Source organism: Tursiops truncatus, chromosome 4, assembly GCF_011762595.2.
Source record: "Tursiops truncatus isolate mTurTru1 chromosome 4, mTurTru1.mat.Y, whole genome shotgun sequence".
Lineage (NCBI taxonomy): Eukaryota > Metazoa > Chordata > Mammalia > Artiodactyla > Delphinidae > Tursiops > Tursiops truncatus.
The window spans coordinates 135,217,128-135,232,294 of record NC_047037.1 but is presented as its reverse complement, the minus strand read 5'-3'; the positions used below and the strand labels follow the sequence as shown (position 1 = coordinate 135,232,294).

The 15,167-nt window shown below is 38.4% G+C and overlaps 1 protein-coding gene across 3 annotated transcripts in view; it reads right to left on the bottom strand.

Annotated features, from left to right (window-relative positions):
- The window catches only part of MORC3 (MORC family CW-type zinc finger 3), a 41,998-nt gene that overhangs the window by 13,289 nt on the left and 13,542 nt on the right, over positions 1–15,167 (bottom strand). For all 3 annotated transcript variants that reach the window (XM_073804489.1, XM_073804487.1, XM_073804488.1), the window contains exons 6-12: positions 13,974–14,121; positions 11,633–11,761; positions 11,103–11,225; positions 7,570–7,667; positions 1,121–1,225; positions 376–498; positions 195–269 (exon numbers count right to left, since the gene is read on the bottom strand). In XM_073804489.1, the coding sequence (XP_073660590.1) occupies positions 195–269; positions 376–498; positions 1,121–1,225; positions 7,570–7,667; positions 11,103–11,225; positions 11,633–11,761; positions 13,974–14,121 (801 nt within the window). The remainder of the gene's footprint in view (positions 1–194; positions 270–375; positions 499–1,120; positions 1,226–7,569; positions 7,668–11,102; positions 11,226–11,632; positions 11,762–13,973; positions 14,122–15,167) is intronic.

Below are 15,167 nucleotides of genomic sequence, written 5' to 3'. Positions count from 1 at the left end.
AACAGCAGGTACTCACAGTATAAACTTTAAAAGCACTTGATGTTATGCACTCCACATCATATCTTTGTTTTTGGAGTCATAATCTTTTTTGGCTATACTGCTTTATCTTGGAGAAATATCAACTAATGCTACAGACACACCACTGTTGATGATCTGGGTATTATTCTCCCACCATACATTAATATAACACTCACTTCTTTTTGTACGTTTTTTCATAAGTGGGATGCACCAAATCTTCATCTTCAGGCTCTTCTGGAACATCACAATTTCTAGTCAGAAAAATCACATGGGAATAACACGTCACCAGCGCCTATTCATACACCTTGAACAGTACTTTCTGCCTTTCCAAAAAGGCTACTACCAACTATATGGTACCTGAACTGTGGGTCAGGGTTATTGGAGCAATACCATTTTTCTGGAAGTTGATCTATCCCATCTGGTAATTTTCGCCACTTTAGACAGGAATCACATTGAACCCATGTCTGATCAGGACGTTTCCTGTAACAAAATAGCAATTAAATATTAGCATGGAAATATGGATCTAAGTACTTCACTAGACTTTCCACATCATTTCTACCACAAAATGCCCCTATTATTTAATTCTGTCCCTGAAAATTCCGGAACGTTTGACAGTGAGTTAAGATTTTAAAAACAACAATTTTGGCTACCACTGAAGGTTAAAAGTGACAGACCAATTTAAACAAAGTGACTTAGTCTTGTTTAATAGCATACTATTACATTTTTTCTATAATAAAAACTAAAAAACTTAGAAAATACTCAAATGCCTTGCCCTGAAATTTATGTTAAGTTAGCATCTGCAGTGTCGAATCTAATATACTTATTAGCACAATAAACCATTCAAAGTACAGAAAATAGGCAAGTTCTATTACTGTAATTCAAGCAATTTTTATAACTGTATTACATTCTACCCTCTATTATAGCACATCTCTGAATAACTTAAATGTATATATTCTTTTAGTTTATAAAAGGCTTTCGAGCTGTGGGATTTATTTCTTACTATGGATTAGATTAAAAAGTTTATGAACACTGTAGAATCACCGTGCCCTCCAATATCACATCTTGATATTATAGTCACTTATTATTTTTTAAATGTACTTACTGTATATCTTCAACCAGCAAAGTCAGAGGATATTCTGCATTTTTCTTCACTTTCATTTCATTCCAGTAATCATTGAGCTTATCTCCTAGTGCTGTTATTGTAAGCCTTAAAAAAAAGTAAATTATAAAATCAATTCAAGAAAAAAAAGATAAAGATTAAATCTTTGACAAACAGAGAAAGAATAAACAACCTGGTACTGATCATGTGAACACGGGGGGAGAGGCCTCCAAAAGGCACAGTTAAGAAAACTTAAAGTAATGGCAATTTTCTCTAAGGATGTAGATGAGTTCATAGAACAGAGCCAGGACCATCTAGGAATAAGATGGACAATACTAACACTTTAGGTCCTCTGTTGAGGAAGTGTGTTGCAGACCAGCTACTGGGAAAACCACAGGCTTTCTGAACTTCACCCCAACCAACAAACTTACAAGCTTCAATGCAAACCAGAATGCAGCTGTTTGCTTTATAAAAGTATGCAACCATTACCAGCAAGTATAATTCAAAATAGCTTCTGTCCCACAATTAAGACTTTCACTTTTCCCACAATAAGGTGTCAGTAAAAAAGCAAATCAACAGGACTTACTGAGATAAACATGACTGTGGTCACAACTGAATAATCATTTGTTAAGGAGTTAAGTACCTACTGTGCCAGGAACTGTCTGCACACACAAGATACAGTCAGTGTAACATCTTAAATTTAAAACAGCCAATGTGATCCCTATCAAATTACCCATGATGTTTTTCACAGAACTAGAACAAATAATCCTAAAATTTATATGGAACCACAAAAGACCCAGAATTGCCAAAGCAATCCTGAAAAAAAAAAGAAAAAAGCTGGAGGCATAACCCTTCTGGACTTCAGAAACTACTACAAGGCTAGAGCAATCAAAACAGTGTGCTACTGGCACAAAAACAGACATATAGATCAATGGAACAGAATAGAAAGCCCAGAAACAAACTCACACACCTATAGTCAATTAATCTTTGACAAAGGAGGCAAGAATATACAATGGAGAAAAGACAGTCTCTTCAGCAAGTGGTGTTGGGAAAGCTGGACAGTTGCGTGTAAATCAATCAAGTTAGAACGTTCCCTCACACCACACACAAAAATAAACTCAAAATGGCTTAAAGACTTAAATATAAGACATGACACCATGAGACACCTAGAAGAGAACACAAGCAAAACACTGACATAAATCGTAGCAATGTTTTCTTAGGTCAGTCTCTCAAGGCAAGGGGAAAAAAAAAAGCAAAAATAAACAAATGGGATCTAATCAAACTCACAAGCTTTTGCACAGCAAAGAAAACAAAAAGACAACCTATGGAATGTGGGAAAATATTTGCAAAGGATACAACTGCCAAGGGTTTAATTTCCAAAATATACAAACAGTTCATACAACTCCATAACAAAAAAACAACCCAATCAAAACTTGGGCAGAAGATCTAAATATACATTTTCCCAAAGAAGACATACAGATGGCCAACAGGTACATGAAAAGATACTCATCATCACTAATTATCAGAGAAATGCAAATCAAAATGACAATGAGGCATGACCTCACGCCGGTCAGAATGGCCATCATCAAAAAGTCTACAAATAATAAATGCTGGAGAGGGTGTGGAGAAGAGCAAACCCTCCTACACTGCTTCTGGGAATGTAAATTGGTGGAAGCACCATGAAAAACAGTATGGAGGTTCCTTAAAAAACTAAAAATAAGAGTTACCATATGATCCAGCAACACCACTCCTGGGCATACATCTGGAGAAACCTATAATTCATAAAGATAGGGCTTCCCTGGTGGCGCAGTGGTTAAGAATCCACCTGCCAATGCTGGGGACACGGGTTTGAGCCCTGGTCCGGGAAGATCCCACACGCCATGGAGCAACTAAGCCCGTGCACCACAACTACTGAGCCCACATGCCACAACTATTGAAGCCTGCGCGCCTAGAGCCCACGCTCGGCAACAAGAGAAGCCACCACAATGAGAAGCCCGCACACCGCAAAGAGTAGCCTCCGCTCGCCGCAACTAGAGAAAGCCCGCGCAGCAGCAACGAAGACCCAACGCAGCCAAAGATAAATAAATAAAATAAATTAAAGAACAAAAAGATACATGCACCTGGGGCTTCCCTGGCAGCCCAGTGGTTAAGACTCCGTGTTCCCAATGTAGGGTGCATGGGTTCGATCCCTGGTCAGGGAACAAAGATCCCACATGCCACATGGCACGGCAAGGGGTGAGGGGGGGAAAACGATACATGCACCCCACATGTGCAGCACTATTTACAACAGCCAAGACATGGAAGCAACCTAAATGTTCATCGACAGAGTAATGGATAAAGAAGATGTGGTGTATACATCAATATATACAATGGAATATTACTCAGCCATAAAAGAATGAAATAGTCCCATCAGCAGCAACATGGATGGATTTAGAGATTATGATACTAAGTGAAGTAAGTCAGACAAAGACAAATATTATATATCAACTTATATGTGGAACCTAAAAAATAGTACAAACTTATTACAAAACAGAAACAGACTCAGACTTTGAAAACAAACTTAAGGTTACCAAAGGGGAAGGGGGGTGGGGAGGCATAAATTGAGAGTACGGGATTAACAGATGCATACTACTATATATAAAATGAACAACAAGGATTTACTGTACAGCACAGGGAACTATTTCAATATCTTATAATAAACTAAGATGGAAAAGAATAAAAAAAGAATTATAGACGTACATATATACATATAACCAAATCACTCTGCTGTACACTTGAAACTAACATAATATTGTAAATCAAGTATACTTCAATAGAGTAAATAAAGCTTTTAAAAATTAAGACTCGGGCTTCCCTGGTGACGCAGTGGTTAAGAATCCGCCTGCCAATGCAGGGAACAAGGGTTCGAGCCCTGGGCAGGGAAGATCTCACATGCTGCGGAGCAACTAAGCCCGTGCGCCACAACTACTGAAGCCCGCGAGCCTAGAGCCCGTGCTCCACAACAAGAGAAGCCACCACAATGAAAAGCCTGCGCACTGCAAAGAAGAGTAGCCTCCGCTCGCCGCATCTAGAAAACGCCCACACGCAGCAACAAAGACCCAACGCAGCCAAAAAATAAATTAATTAAAAAATTTTAAAAAATAAATAAAAATCAAGATTTGAAATTCCGTACTGACAGGTTAATATTAGACATATCTATCCCCATTCATTATCTCTATTTTTCCCCACCAGGAAGCCCCACTATAACAACACATAAACATCCGAATAAGAATGTATCATCTCCCCTCCCAAACATGATTCACCTTTCATATCACTTTTTCAGTTCTTCCTCATCTCCTTTTCTTATCACCTCTATTCCCCAATCCATGAGACTGCACCCATTTCTGTTGAAAATACACCTATAGGAGTGGAACTGCGGGGTCACAGGGGTGGGCACTGATGTCCACCTTTACTCAATACAGTCTAATAACTTTCAAAAATGATCAACAATTCTCACACCCAACAGCACATACAGGAGTTCCAACTGCCCTACATCTTACCAACATTTGCTATATCTTATTCATTTTAGATAATTTTTCCATTTTGATCTAATGTATCAATACTTTTGCATCTTGTTTTAAAAAAACCACCTAAATTAAAGGTTATGAAACTATTCTTGTTTTCATTTTGTTTTTGCCTTTCTCATTTAGGCTTAAAATCCATCTGCAATTGATTTTTTGCTTCATATAAGAGGGAGAAGTTAACGTTCATTTTGTTCATACAAAATGCTGAACCATCATTTTTAGAAAGATGATCATTTTCCTACTACACCTTCGTCATAAATCAGCTGACCATATGTATAAAAAGCAGGGATTTGTTTCTGGCTTCTCTATTCTATTTCACTAGACTATTTTTTCATTAATACCACACTTTCACTACAGCTTTTTAAGTACTGATATTTAGTAGTATGAGTCCTCTTGATTTGTTGTTCTTTGTCTTAACTATCTTTGGTCTTCTGACTTTCCACATAAAGTTTAAATTAAGCCTATTAACATACACACACACCTGCTGGGATTTTTTTTTTAACCTGGAATTGTATTTAATTACTTTGGAGAAAAAAACAACATTTTATAATATTCAGCCTACCAACTCCTGAACCTGGTATACCTATTTATTCAGATTTGAAATTTCACTCCACAATGTTTTATAGTTTTCAGTGTGTTGAGGTCTTTGCATATTTTATTTACTCCAAAGCACTTGCTTTTTTGATGTTATTATGTATAAAAATTTTTGAATCGCATGGTTGGTTTTCTTTTTCTGGCTGGTAAGCAAACTTCTGAATACTTCTTATCTAGCAACCTTAGACTCTGTATTACACTGCAGATTATTTGGGACTTTCTATATACTTGATATTGTCACCTACAGAAAATTATTTATTCCTTTCCAACGCTTATTCTTTCATTTCTTTCTTTTTTGCCTTATTTGTTCTGGTTATTTCCTCAAGAACAATGGTGAATAGCTGATAACCTTATCTTACTCCCACTCTTAAGCGGAAAGCTGTCAATAATTCACCATTAGGAACTGCTGTTTTTTGCTAAATAGTCGGTATTGCTAATATGCCCTTTCTATTAATGGTTTTGTAAGAGTTCCCTTTTTTCCTACATCACAAATTGATACTGTAGTTTCTCAAGCGCTTTTTCTGTACCTATGAAAATAACCATGAGATTTTTCTTTAACATGATGAATTACATTGAATTTTGAATAGTAAAAAACACCCATGCCATCTTGGAATACCAACCACTTGGTTTTAATGTATTATTCTTTTTACAAGTTACTAAATGGTATTTGCTGTTTAATTAAGATTTTTATATCTTAATCACGAGAGACTGACATAAATTTCCTTTCTTGTAATGCATTCGTGAGTTCACTACTAGTTATGTGGTCTTTTAAAACCTTTAATGATTGTGTAAGCTGGCGCCGCCACTTCCTTAAATGTTTGAAAGTATGTGGGAAATTTTTAATTTGATTCAGTTTGAAAGGAAGGTGTCCATATCATCTAAAATGGTCTAAAATTGTTCATGCTGCCCCTCTGTGTTTTTCTGTCTGTAGATCTGTAGTAATGTCCTCCTTTACATTTCTGATATTGATGATTATTGTTTTCTCTTTTTCCTTAGTCTTGCCAGATGCTTATAGACTTTGTTAATCTTACCAAAAACCAAACTTTGGGCTTTTGATTGTGTCAATTATCAACTTATTGTCTTCCCGTTCCAAACAGGGTTTTTTTGGGTTCAGTTTTGTGATAATGGAGCTTGATCCTGTAAACATTCATCCTTTGCCAGCCTGAGGAATGTTACACCGGGTTAACGGGGCAATGAACCTACCAGGTGAGAGCAGCAAGACACATGGCCTTCAGGTCTGGTGCTTCATTGTTATTTGGCTGGAGCCCATGGCCTCCCGAAGGAGCTCCAGCTGTGCTTTCAGGCCACGCTCTTCCCTCCAGCAGCAGGAACCAGTTCCAGCATATACTCACACCCTTGGGCACAGACAGGTCTCCTCTACAGAACAGCTCCAGCCCAAGCCCACCCACATCCCCTGGCAACAGCAGGCCATGTCTACAGACCCAGACTGGCCAGGTCTTCTGGCAAGCTTCTTGCCATGGCAGGTGGCCTGTTGCTGTGTTTGTTATGACCTCTACAAAGAGATCTGAATCTCTGACATCAGGGACCCAGGATCCTCTCTTAGTTCCTTTATTGTCTACTCTTTTTCAACCTAGAGGTAACTGCTGCTCTTTTGTATCAGCTAGTTCTGGACATCTACTGTCCTCTTTCACCTCTCTGAGTGATCACTTCTACTATTCTGGTTAACAACTCCCTATATTTTCTCTGTTCAAATAACAGGGGTAGCTTCTGTCTCAGGACTATACTCTGAATATTTATTGATTTTCTCTATTGTGTGTTTCCTAATTTGCTGATTTTGCTCTTTAACATTTCCCTCCTTCCACTTTGTTTTTATATGAAGTTTGCATTCTTCTTCATAATATACGCTCATTAGGACAACTGTTTGTGCTTCCTAAATTTACAAGTAAAATTGATGGTCATATTTATTTTATGGCTTCTGATCACTCTTAAAAGATACGAGCATTTCTGTCTCAAGTACATAGGACTAAGTTATCTTAAAGTTCCCATCCAAGATCAAAGTTTCTGGATTTTATATTACACAAAAAAATGTTACCAAGAAAGCAGGAACTTCCTCTATTTAGTACAAATCTCAAAAATTCTTCATCAGTAAAGACAGAGGAGAATATATTTCTATTTGTGACGGAGTAGAATACAATCCCCAGGGATGAGAAAATGATTACATGTGTTTTCTATGCAAGCTTCCCACAAAACAGAAAGAAATCCAGCTTAGAAAAAGTTATGAAAGTATTTCCAAAATAAATAGTAAGAAGTCAGTCATTTAAATAGGTAACATACCTGTATTCATTAGTATAATCGAAATCTTGTTTATTATGAGTCGGCTTTAGGAAATAACAGTCTATAATCCCCACTACTCCAACACCCATGTTGTTTGCCTGAAAAATAAAACTGGCATTTTAAACATGAAACATGATGCTTCAAACAATTATCCCTTCACCAAGATTTAAGATCTGCATGAAACATTTTCCTATATTTTATCTGATGCTCATGACATTTAGATTGAAAAACAGTGTCTGGCAGGTAATTTACCTTTCTGGGAGCTAACTCCTAAATATGTAACAGCAGCTTTCCTCCAGAACCACTTCCACTGTTAGCAAGTATTCATGTCGACAAGTATTATCATTCCCGATTTTATACTAGGGAAAAAAGATCCCCTCTACTGGGATGCCATTTCTTAGCTACTAAAAACCACAAGTAACTCCTTCCAGTATCCATAGTGCCTAGCAAAGGCTTTGGCACATAATATTCCGTAAGTTCGTTAGATAAAAATTAAAGACATTTATCCAAAGTTACACATTCAGTTGTTTACTGTGATGAAGTAAAAACTTTAATTCAACTGACCTAGGTTATTTTTTAAACCTGCTAGCTAAAACACTGAACTCAAAGTATCTGAGTCATTTTCTGATTATCTACATGTGATTAACACATGTATTTTGTTCACGACTATAGCTGAGTCTAAGTATAAAGAGAAAAAGTGGAATACTGACTTCTGAGAATTTTCATAGATGCAACTATAGACAAAACCATGAAAACCTAGTCATAATGCTACTCCACTAAAAACCATCAGTGGTTCCTCATTTCATACAACTTGTAAACCACAGAACCCTTCAATCTTAGTTCTTTTTTACCTCCTTTCTGGCCTCATCTTCCTCTCTCCCATTCCCCACTTACCACCTGGTCCAGGCATAACAACTCCCCTAATGATGCCATCCTCTCAGAAGCCTCTTTCTTTTCCTTTGCAGACATTCCTTTCTCTGTCTAGAAAGCTCTTGCCAGACTTCCCCAAACAGTAAATCAACTCAGTCTCATCTCAATCACCACTTTCTACAAGAAGCCCTTTCTGCTGCTCCAAGGATGTACCACATTCCCCTCATCAGAAAGAGCTCTGGGGGCATGTGCTGTACCTTTTCATCTTTTTATGCTGAGCATCTAGCGTGGAAAATCATACCAAGTATTTAATAAATGTTTACTGAATCCAAATACTACGACCAGTCCATCTTCTGGTAAAGAAAAACATTAAAAGTTGGCTGTAGGGCTTCTCTAGTGGCACAGTGGTTAGGAATCCACCTGCCAATGCAGGGGACATGGGTTCGATCCCTGGTCTGGGAAGATCCCACATGCTGTGGAGCAACTAAGCCCGTGTGCCACAACTACTGAGCCTGTGCGCCTAGAGCCCATGTTCTGCAACAAGAGAAGCCACCACAATGGGAAGCTCGTGCGCATCAACGAAGACCCAATGCAACCAAAAATAAAATACATTTATTTAAAAAAAAAAAAGTTGGCTGTAAAAGCATATTTTTTACAAGGTTAAACTTAACCAGAAATTATATGTAATGCAAATTTAACTGGGTTGGAAAAATGGATTATGTACCTTAAGTCAAAACACTTGAGAAATAAGGCCTATTACCAAAAATACATTTCCAATTACCAGTGAAATTCAGAACTTTATAATTATAGAGTATTTCTGGCAAAAATTACTATTCCACGGCTTCCCTGGTGGCGCAGTGGTTGAGAGTCCGCCTGCCCATGCAGGGGACACGGGTTCGTGCCCCGGTCCGGGAAGATCCCACATGCCGTGGAGCAGGTGGGCCCGTGAGCCATGGCCGCTGAGCCTGTGCATCCAGAGCCTGTGCTCCGCAACGGGAGAGGCCACAACAGTGAGAGGCCCGCGTACCGCAAAAAAAAAAAAAAAAAAATTACTATTCCAATTATAAATAAAAATTAGCATTTTAAATAAAATTTATTGATACCTTGTATCATGGTTGTCATATTTCTGGATTTATATTTCTAATTGAAATCAGTGGTTACAAAGAAGAGCCCAACAAAGTTCATTTACTTTTTTTTTTTTTTTTTTTTTTTTGGGGTACGCGGGCCTCTCACCGCTGCGGCCTCTCCTGTTGCGGAGCACAGGCTCCGGACGCACAGGCCCAGCGGCCATGGCTCACAGGCCCAACCGCTCTGCGGCATTTGGGACCCTCCCGGACCGGGGCGCGAACCTGTGTCCCCTGCATGGGCAGGCGGACTCTCAACCACTGCGCCACCAAGGAAGCCCTCATTTACTTTTTCAAAAATTGAAATATAGTTGATTTACAATACTATATTAGTTTCAGGTGTATGACACAGTGATTCAATATTTTATATACTCCATTTAAAATTATAAGATATTCGCTATATTCCCTGTGCTGTACAATATATCCTTGTGGCTTATTTATTTTATACATAGTAGTTTGTACCTCTTAATCCCCTACCCCTATATCTCCCCCTGCCACCCTGCCCCCACTGGAAACCACTAGTTTGTTCTCCGTGTTTGTGAGTCTGTTTCTGTTTTGTTACATTCACTCACTTGTTTTATTTTTTTGATTCCACATATAAGCGGTAACATACAGTACTTGTCTTTTCCTGACATATTATACTTCATTAAGCATACTATGCTCCAGGTCCATCCATGTTGTTGCAAACAATTTAGAATGAAATAAAATGAATAGAAAATGAACATCATAGAATTGGAAAACAAAATATGCCTGGACTTAAAACCTTAACAAAGCTGAATTTCAGAATTTATCACAAATTCTTAACACCCACCCACACACAACAAAAAAATTTTCTGTGAAAACAGGTAAAGGATAAACAGATCGACATAGTGGGCAATGTTCACCATCCTAAATTGAATTCTACAACAATGGAAGTGGCTTAGGAGGAAAACTCTGATATATTCAGGAACTAACTCCAGAAAAGTAAATCACCTATCAGATACTATTTTTTAGGCTATTGAGTCAACAACTAATTAAAACCAATCAATTTTATTCTAGTATGAAAAAAATCAAGGATCCTTTTCCAAGTGTAGAGAAAATATCTGCACCTGTGCCTGAGGTCTAAGGCTGGTTACTTATTAGCCCCAATTCCCTCGTCTGTAAAAGAGATAAAATGTTCTGTCCTCAAATTAATATAAAAGCGTTCTAAGGTCAAGTGCCATACCAGTTATTAAAAACACTGACATTTAAAAGTCATTAGGCAAAAAGTACATTGTTACACATTTGACCCGATAACGTTATCCTAACTTTTGTTTTGCGGTATGCGGGCCTCTCACTGTTGTGTCCTCTCCCGTTGTGGAGCACAGGCTCTGGACGCGCAGGCTCAGCGGCCATGTCTCACGGGCCCAGCGGCTCCACGGCATGTGGGATCCTCCCGGACCGGGGCACAAACCTGTGTCCCCTGCATCGGCAGGCGGACTCTCAACCACTGCGCCACCAGGGACGCCCTGTTATCCTAACTTTTATAAAAGATACAGACATTTTCAGATATAAACTTACCCTTAACTGACATCCAACTTTTTCATAAGCTTTGATGAGTCTATTTCTGTGATACATCATTATCCCATAATGATCTTTATTTCTGCAGTTGAATCCAAAAGTAATTCTCACAGTTTTATTAGTCTTAAATGTCAAGGAAAATTCTGAACACACCACCTCATTCCCTTCAAACCACCTTTTTTTTTTTTTTTTTTGCGGTACGCGAGCCTCTCACTGTTGCGGCCTCTCCCGTTGCGGAGCACAGGCTCCGGATGCGCAGACTCAGCGGCCATGGCTCACGGGCCTAGCCGCTCCGCGGCATGTGGGATATTCCCGGACCGGGGCACGAAGCCGCGTCCCCTGCATCGGCAGGCGGACTCTCAACCACTGCGCCACCAGGGAAGCCCTCATTATTGAATCCAAAGGTGCAAAAAAGGGCAAAAGTTGGAGAGGACTGACTCTATCAAGATAAAAGGAGAAAGGGGGAAGGGAAGTACACTTGACTGATACGTATCTATATACAGCATCATAACAAGCAAAATAAAGGATACTAAAAATTTGGGTCGATAAATATCACGTTCAATGTAGGCAAGACTCTTCGAAACTAGCTGTGTCTTCACTTTCTGTCCACGCAAGATGATCTGCATTCGTGGCTTTAGATATAATATACTGCAGTAAGCCTGCAAAGACACACAGTTATCTGTCCTTTCCACATAATTATCTATGGATTTGTTCAACATTACTTATGCATGTATTTAAAAAGGAAGCTACCGCCTTGCTTTGATAAAAGACATATTAACTCTTCAATAAAATACTATAGACTATAAAGGTGTATTAGTTAATATCTGAATACTTTTTATTAAAAACAAGCTCAATATACTGTAGCCAGTAAAAATGACTTACAGAAAACAATCTACTGACCTACATAGATGTTGATATGTTAAGTGAAAAAAAGTTAAGAAACAGCATGTATAGTATGGTCTCATTTTAATTTTAAAAATGTTTATGTGTACAAAAAGGACTATTTTCTGACTCTCCTGTCAAAACTATATATTGCTATTATAATTTTTAAAGCATCAGTAAATTTTATTTGGGCAAAAATAAGCAAAATCTAATATAAACAAAAGGGACTATTATAAGCTTGAAAAGGAAAAAAATCATAAATAATGCACCAACATTTCAGCACAGTAGACAAACAGCACTTCTTCCATATGGAGCTGTAAAAATCAGCAGTCATCTAAATGTGTTTTCCAGTCTTTTTTTTTTTCTTTCTTTTTTTTTTTTTGGCCGCACTGAGGCTTGCGGGATCTTAGTTCCCTGACCAGGGACTGAACATGGGCCATGAAAGTGGAAGTGCCTAGTCCTAAGCACTGGACCGCCAGGGAATTCCCTAAACGTGTTTTCAATTCTTAATACATGGAAGTTTAGATACCTTAGAATTGTGACCAAACTTTGCATCCTAAAACATGTTAAAATATGATCTCCTGTGCCTGTCTCCAAGCTATCAGAAATCTCTGAGGGAAATGAACTGAACAACTTAAGGAGGATATATGAAAAGTTCAACACAAAACTAAAACTTGAACATTTCTCTTGTTTTTTTCCCTGACTCCTGATTTCAAAATTAGTGGTGTTTTGCTCATTTATAAAATTCATTAATGATATTTTAAAACATTTTTTTCATGGTACACTAACAATTATACCATCTGCTCTGGCGACCTCTGTATATTCTTGAGTTAAGATTTTCTTAACAACTAGGACATACTTCACTAACACACTGGAGTATATCAAGGAATAGTAATAGCTGCCATTGCAATTGCCAGAATCTCAGAAAAAATTACATAGTATACTTGTAAACGTCAAATGAATCCTTAGCTTGGGGTTATGAAATAATTTTAGCACAAAAAAAGGGAGAAGGGGAATTCCCTGGTGGTCCAGTGGTTAGGACCACTCTCCCTGGTCGGGGAAGTAAGATCCCACATGCCACAGTGCAGCCAAGAAAAACAAAAAGAAGGAAAAAAAAGGGAATAGTATTATATGTCTTATCATAGTGACTAAGAAACTTAATATTCTTTGTTTTAATTAATTTATTTATTTTGGCTGCGTTGGGTCTTTGTTGCTGCGTGGGCTTTCTTCGGTTGCAGCAAGCGGGGGCTACTCTTTGTCGTGGTGGCTTCTCTTGTTGCGGAGCATGGGCTCTAGGCGTGCGGGCTCAGTAATTGTGGCTCGTGGGATCTAGAGCGTAGGCTCAGTAGTTGTGGCGCATAGGCTTAGTTGCTCCACGGTATGTGGGATCTTCCCGGACCAGGGCTCGAACCCGTGTCCCCTGCATTGGCGGGCGGATTCTTAACCACTGCACCACCAGGGAAGCCCGAAACTTAATATTCTTATTATATCAACACTGTTATATTGAGATATGAATTCCTTCAATCTTAAAAACATTCTCATCTCTAAGGTCAAATCTCAAAGATATTTATCACAAAATTATACTAACGTGCATTATGTATAGGCTATACAAAATTTATTGCTTTAGGGTATCTGTGTGTGTGCGTGTTCTAGAGAATATTTTAAATTTTAAAAGACACACTCTGAATCTGGCGTTTTGATTGAATCAATCAATATGGCCATCACAGGACAAACTGATTCTAGTATTCCCAATTCAAATAATTAACCACACAGTGAAAGAACTTTTACAAGCACTGTTAGATCTGATGACTTCGCAATTAAAAAACTTTTCTAGGCAAATAAAACAAGCAGTGCACACAAGACAAATTTAATAAGTTGGTTCATGTCTGAGATACTTAGCGATTTCTGGCAGCATTTATAATACAAGTGGTTAACAATTTCCATTATTTGATGATTTTCTCACTCCCACAAAGAGAGCTAAATACATACCCTCAGAGAATAGTCACTCTCAGGGGCAATTTGGTCCATCCTTTCTTGCTTCTTGTACCCTTTCTTCCCTGCTGTCTCATCTAAATCTTCTGGAATTCTAATGTCATATTTATCCTTATCAAAATCAAACTCTGTTGCACTTTTGTAGCTGCAAAAATAATTTTTTATAAGAGCTAAATTTTAACTTCACCATAAGATAAGCAAGCAAAAAACTTTCAGTTAGCAAAACAAAACACGAACATGTGGTGGCAGTTAAGGTCAGAGGAGTTGGAGGGAGGGAGAGAGGGAGAAAAGAAACCCAGAAGGTACAGGAAAGAACTGTATTCATTCACACATTGCCATTGGGAATGTCAAATGATAGAGCCACATTCTGATAGTTTCTTAAAAAAATAAACATGCAACTACCATATGATCCAGCAATTACACTCCTGGGCATTTAGCCCACAAAATGATGACCATATTCCCACAAAAGTCTCTATGCACACATTTTATAGCAGGGGTCTCCAACCCCTGGGCCTGTTAGGAACCCGGCCGCACAGCAGGAGATGTAAAGCTTCACCTGCTGCTCCCCATCACTGCATTACTGCCTGAACCCCACCCCCCCAACCCTGTGGAAAAACTGTCTTCCATGAAACCGGACCCTGATGACAAAAAGGTTGGGAACCCCTGTTTTATAGCTCTATTTGTAATAAATGAAACTTGTAAACAACCAGATTGGTAAACACACTGTGGTCCATCCATACAATGCAATTACCACTCAGCAAGTAAGAGGAAGCAAACGGACACACAAGAACCTGGATGAATCTTCAGAAAATTATGCTGAATGAAAAAAGCTAATCCCGAAAGGTTTCACACGGTATGATTCCAGTTACAGAATATTCTTGAAATGACAAAGTTACAGAAATGGAGAACATGTTAGAGGTTGCCAGGGATTAAGGAAGAAGTGGGTGTGGATATAAAAGGGATCCTTGAGTTGATGAAATTGTCCTGTACCTTGACTGTATCAATGTCAGTATCAACAGTACTATTGTACTGTAGTGTTCCAAGAAGTTATCATTGGGGGAAACTGGGTAAAGAGTACATGAGATTTCTTACAACTACATATGAATCTACAATGAGCTCAAAATTAAAAGTTAAAGAAAAAATGGTGGGGGGGATGGGAAGGGCAGGGAAGAAAGTAAGAAAAAGAAAATA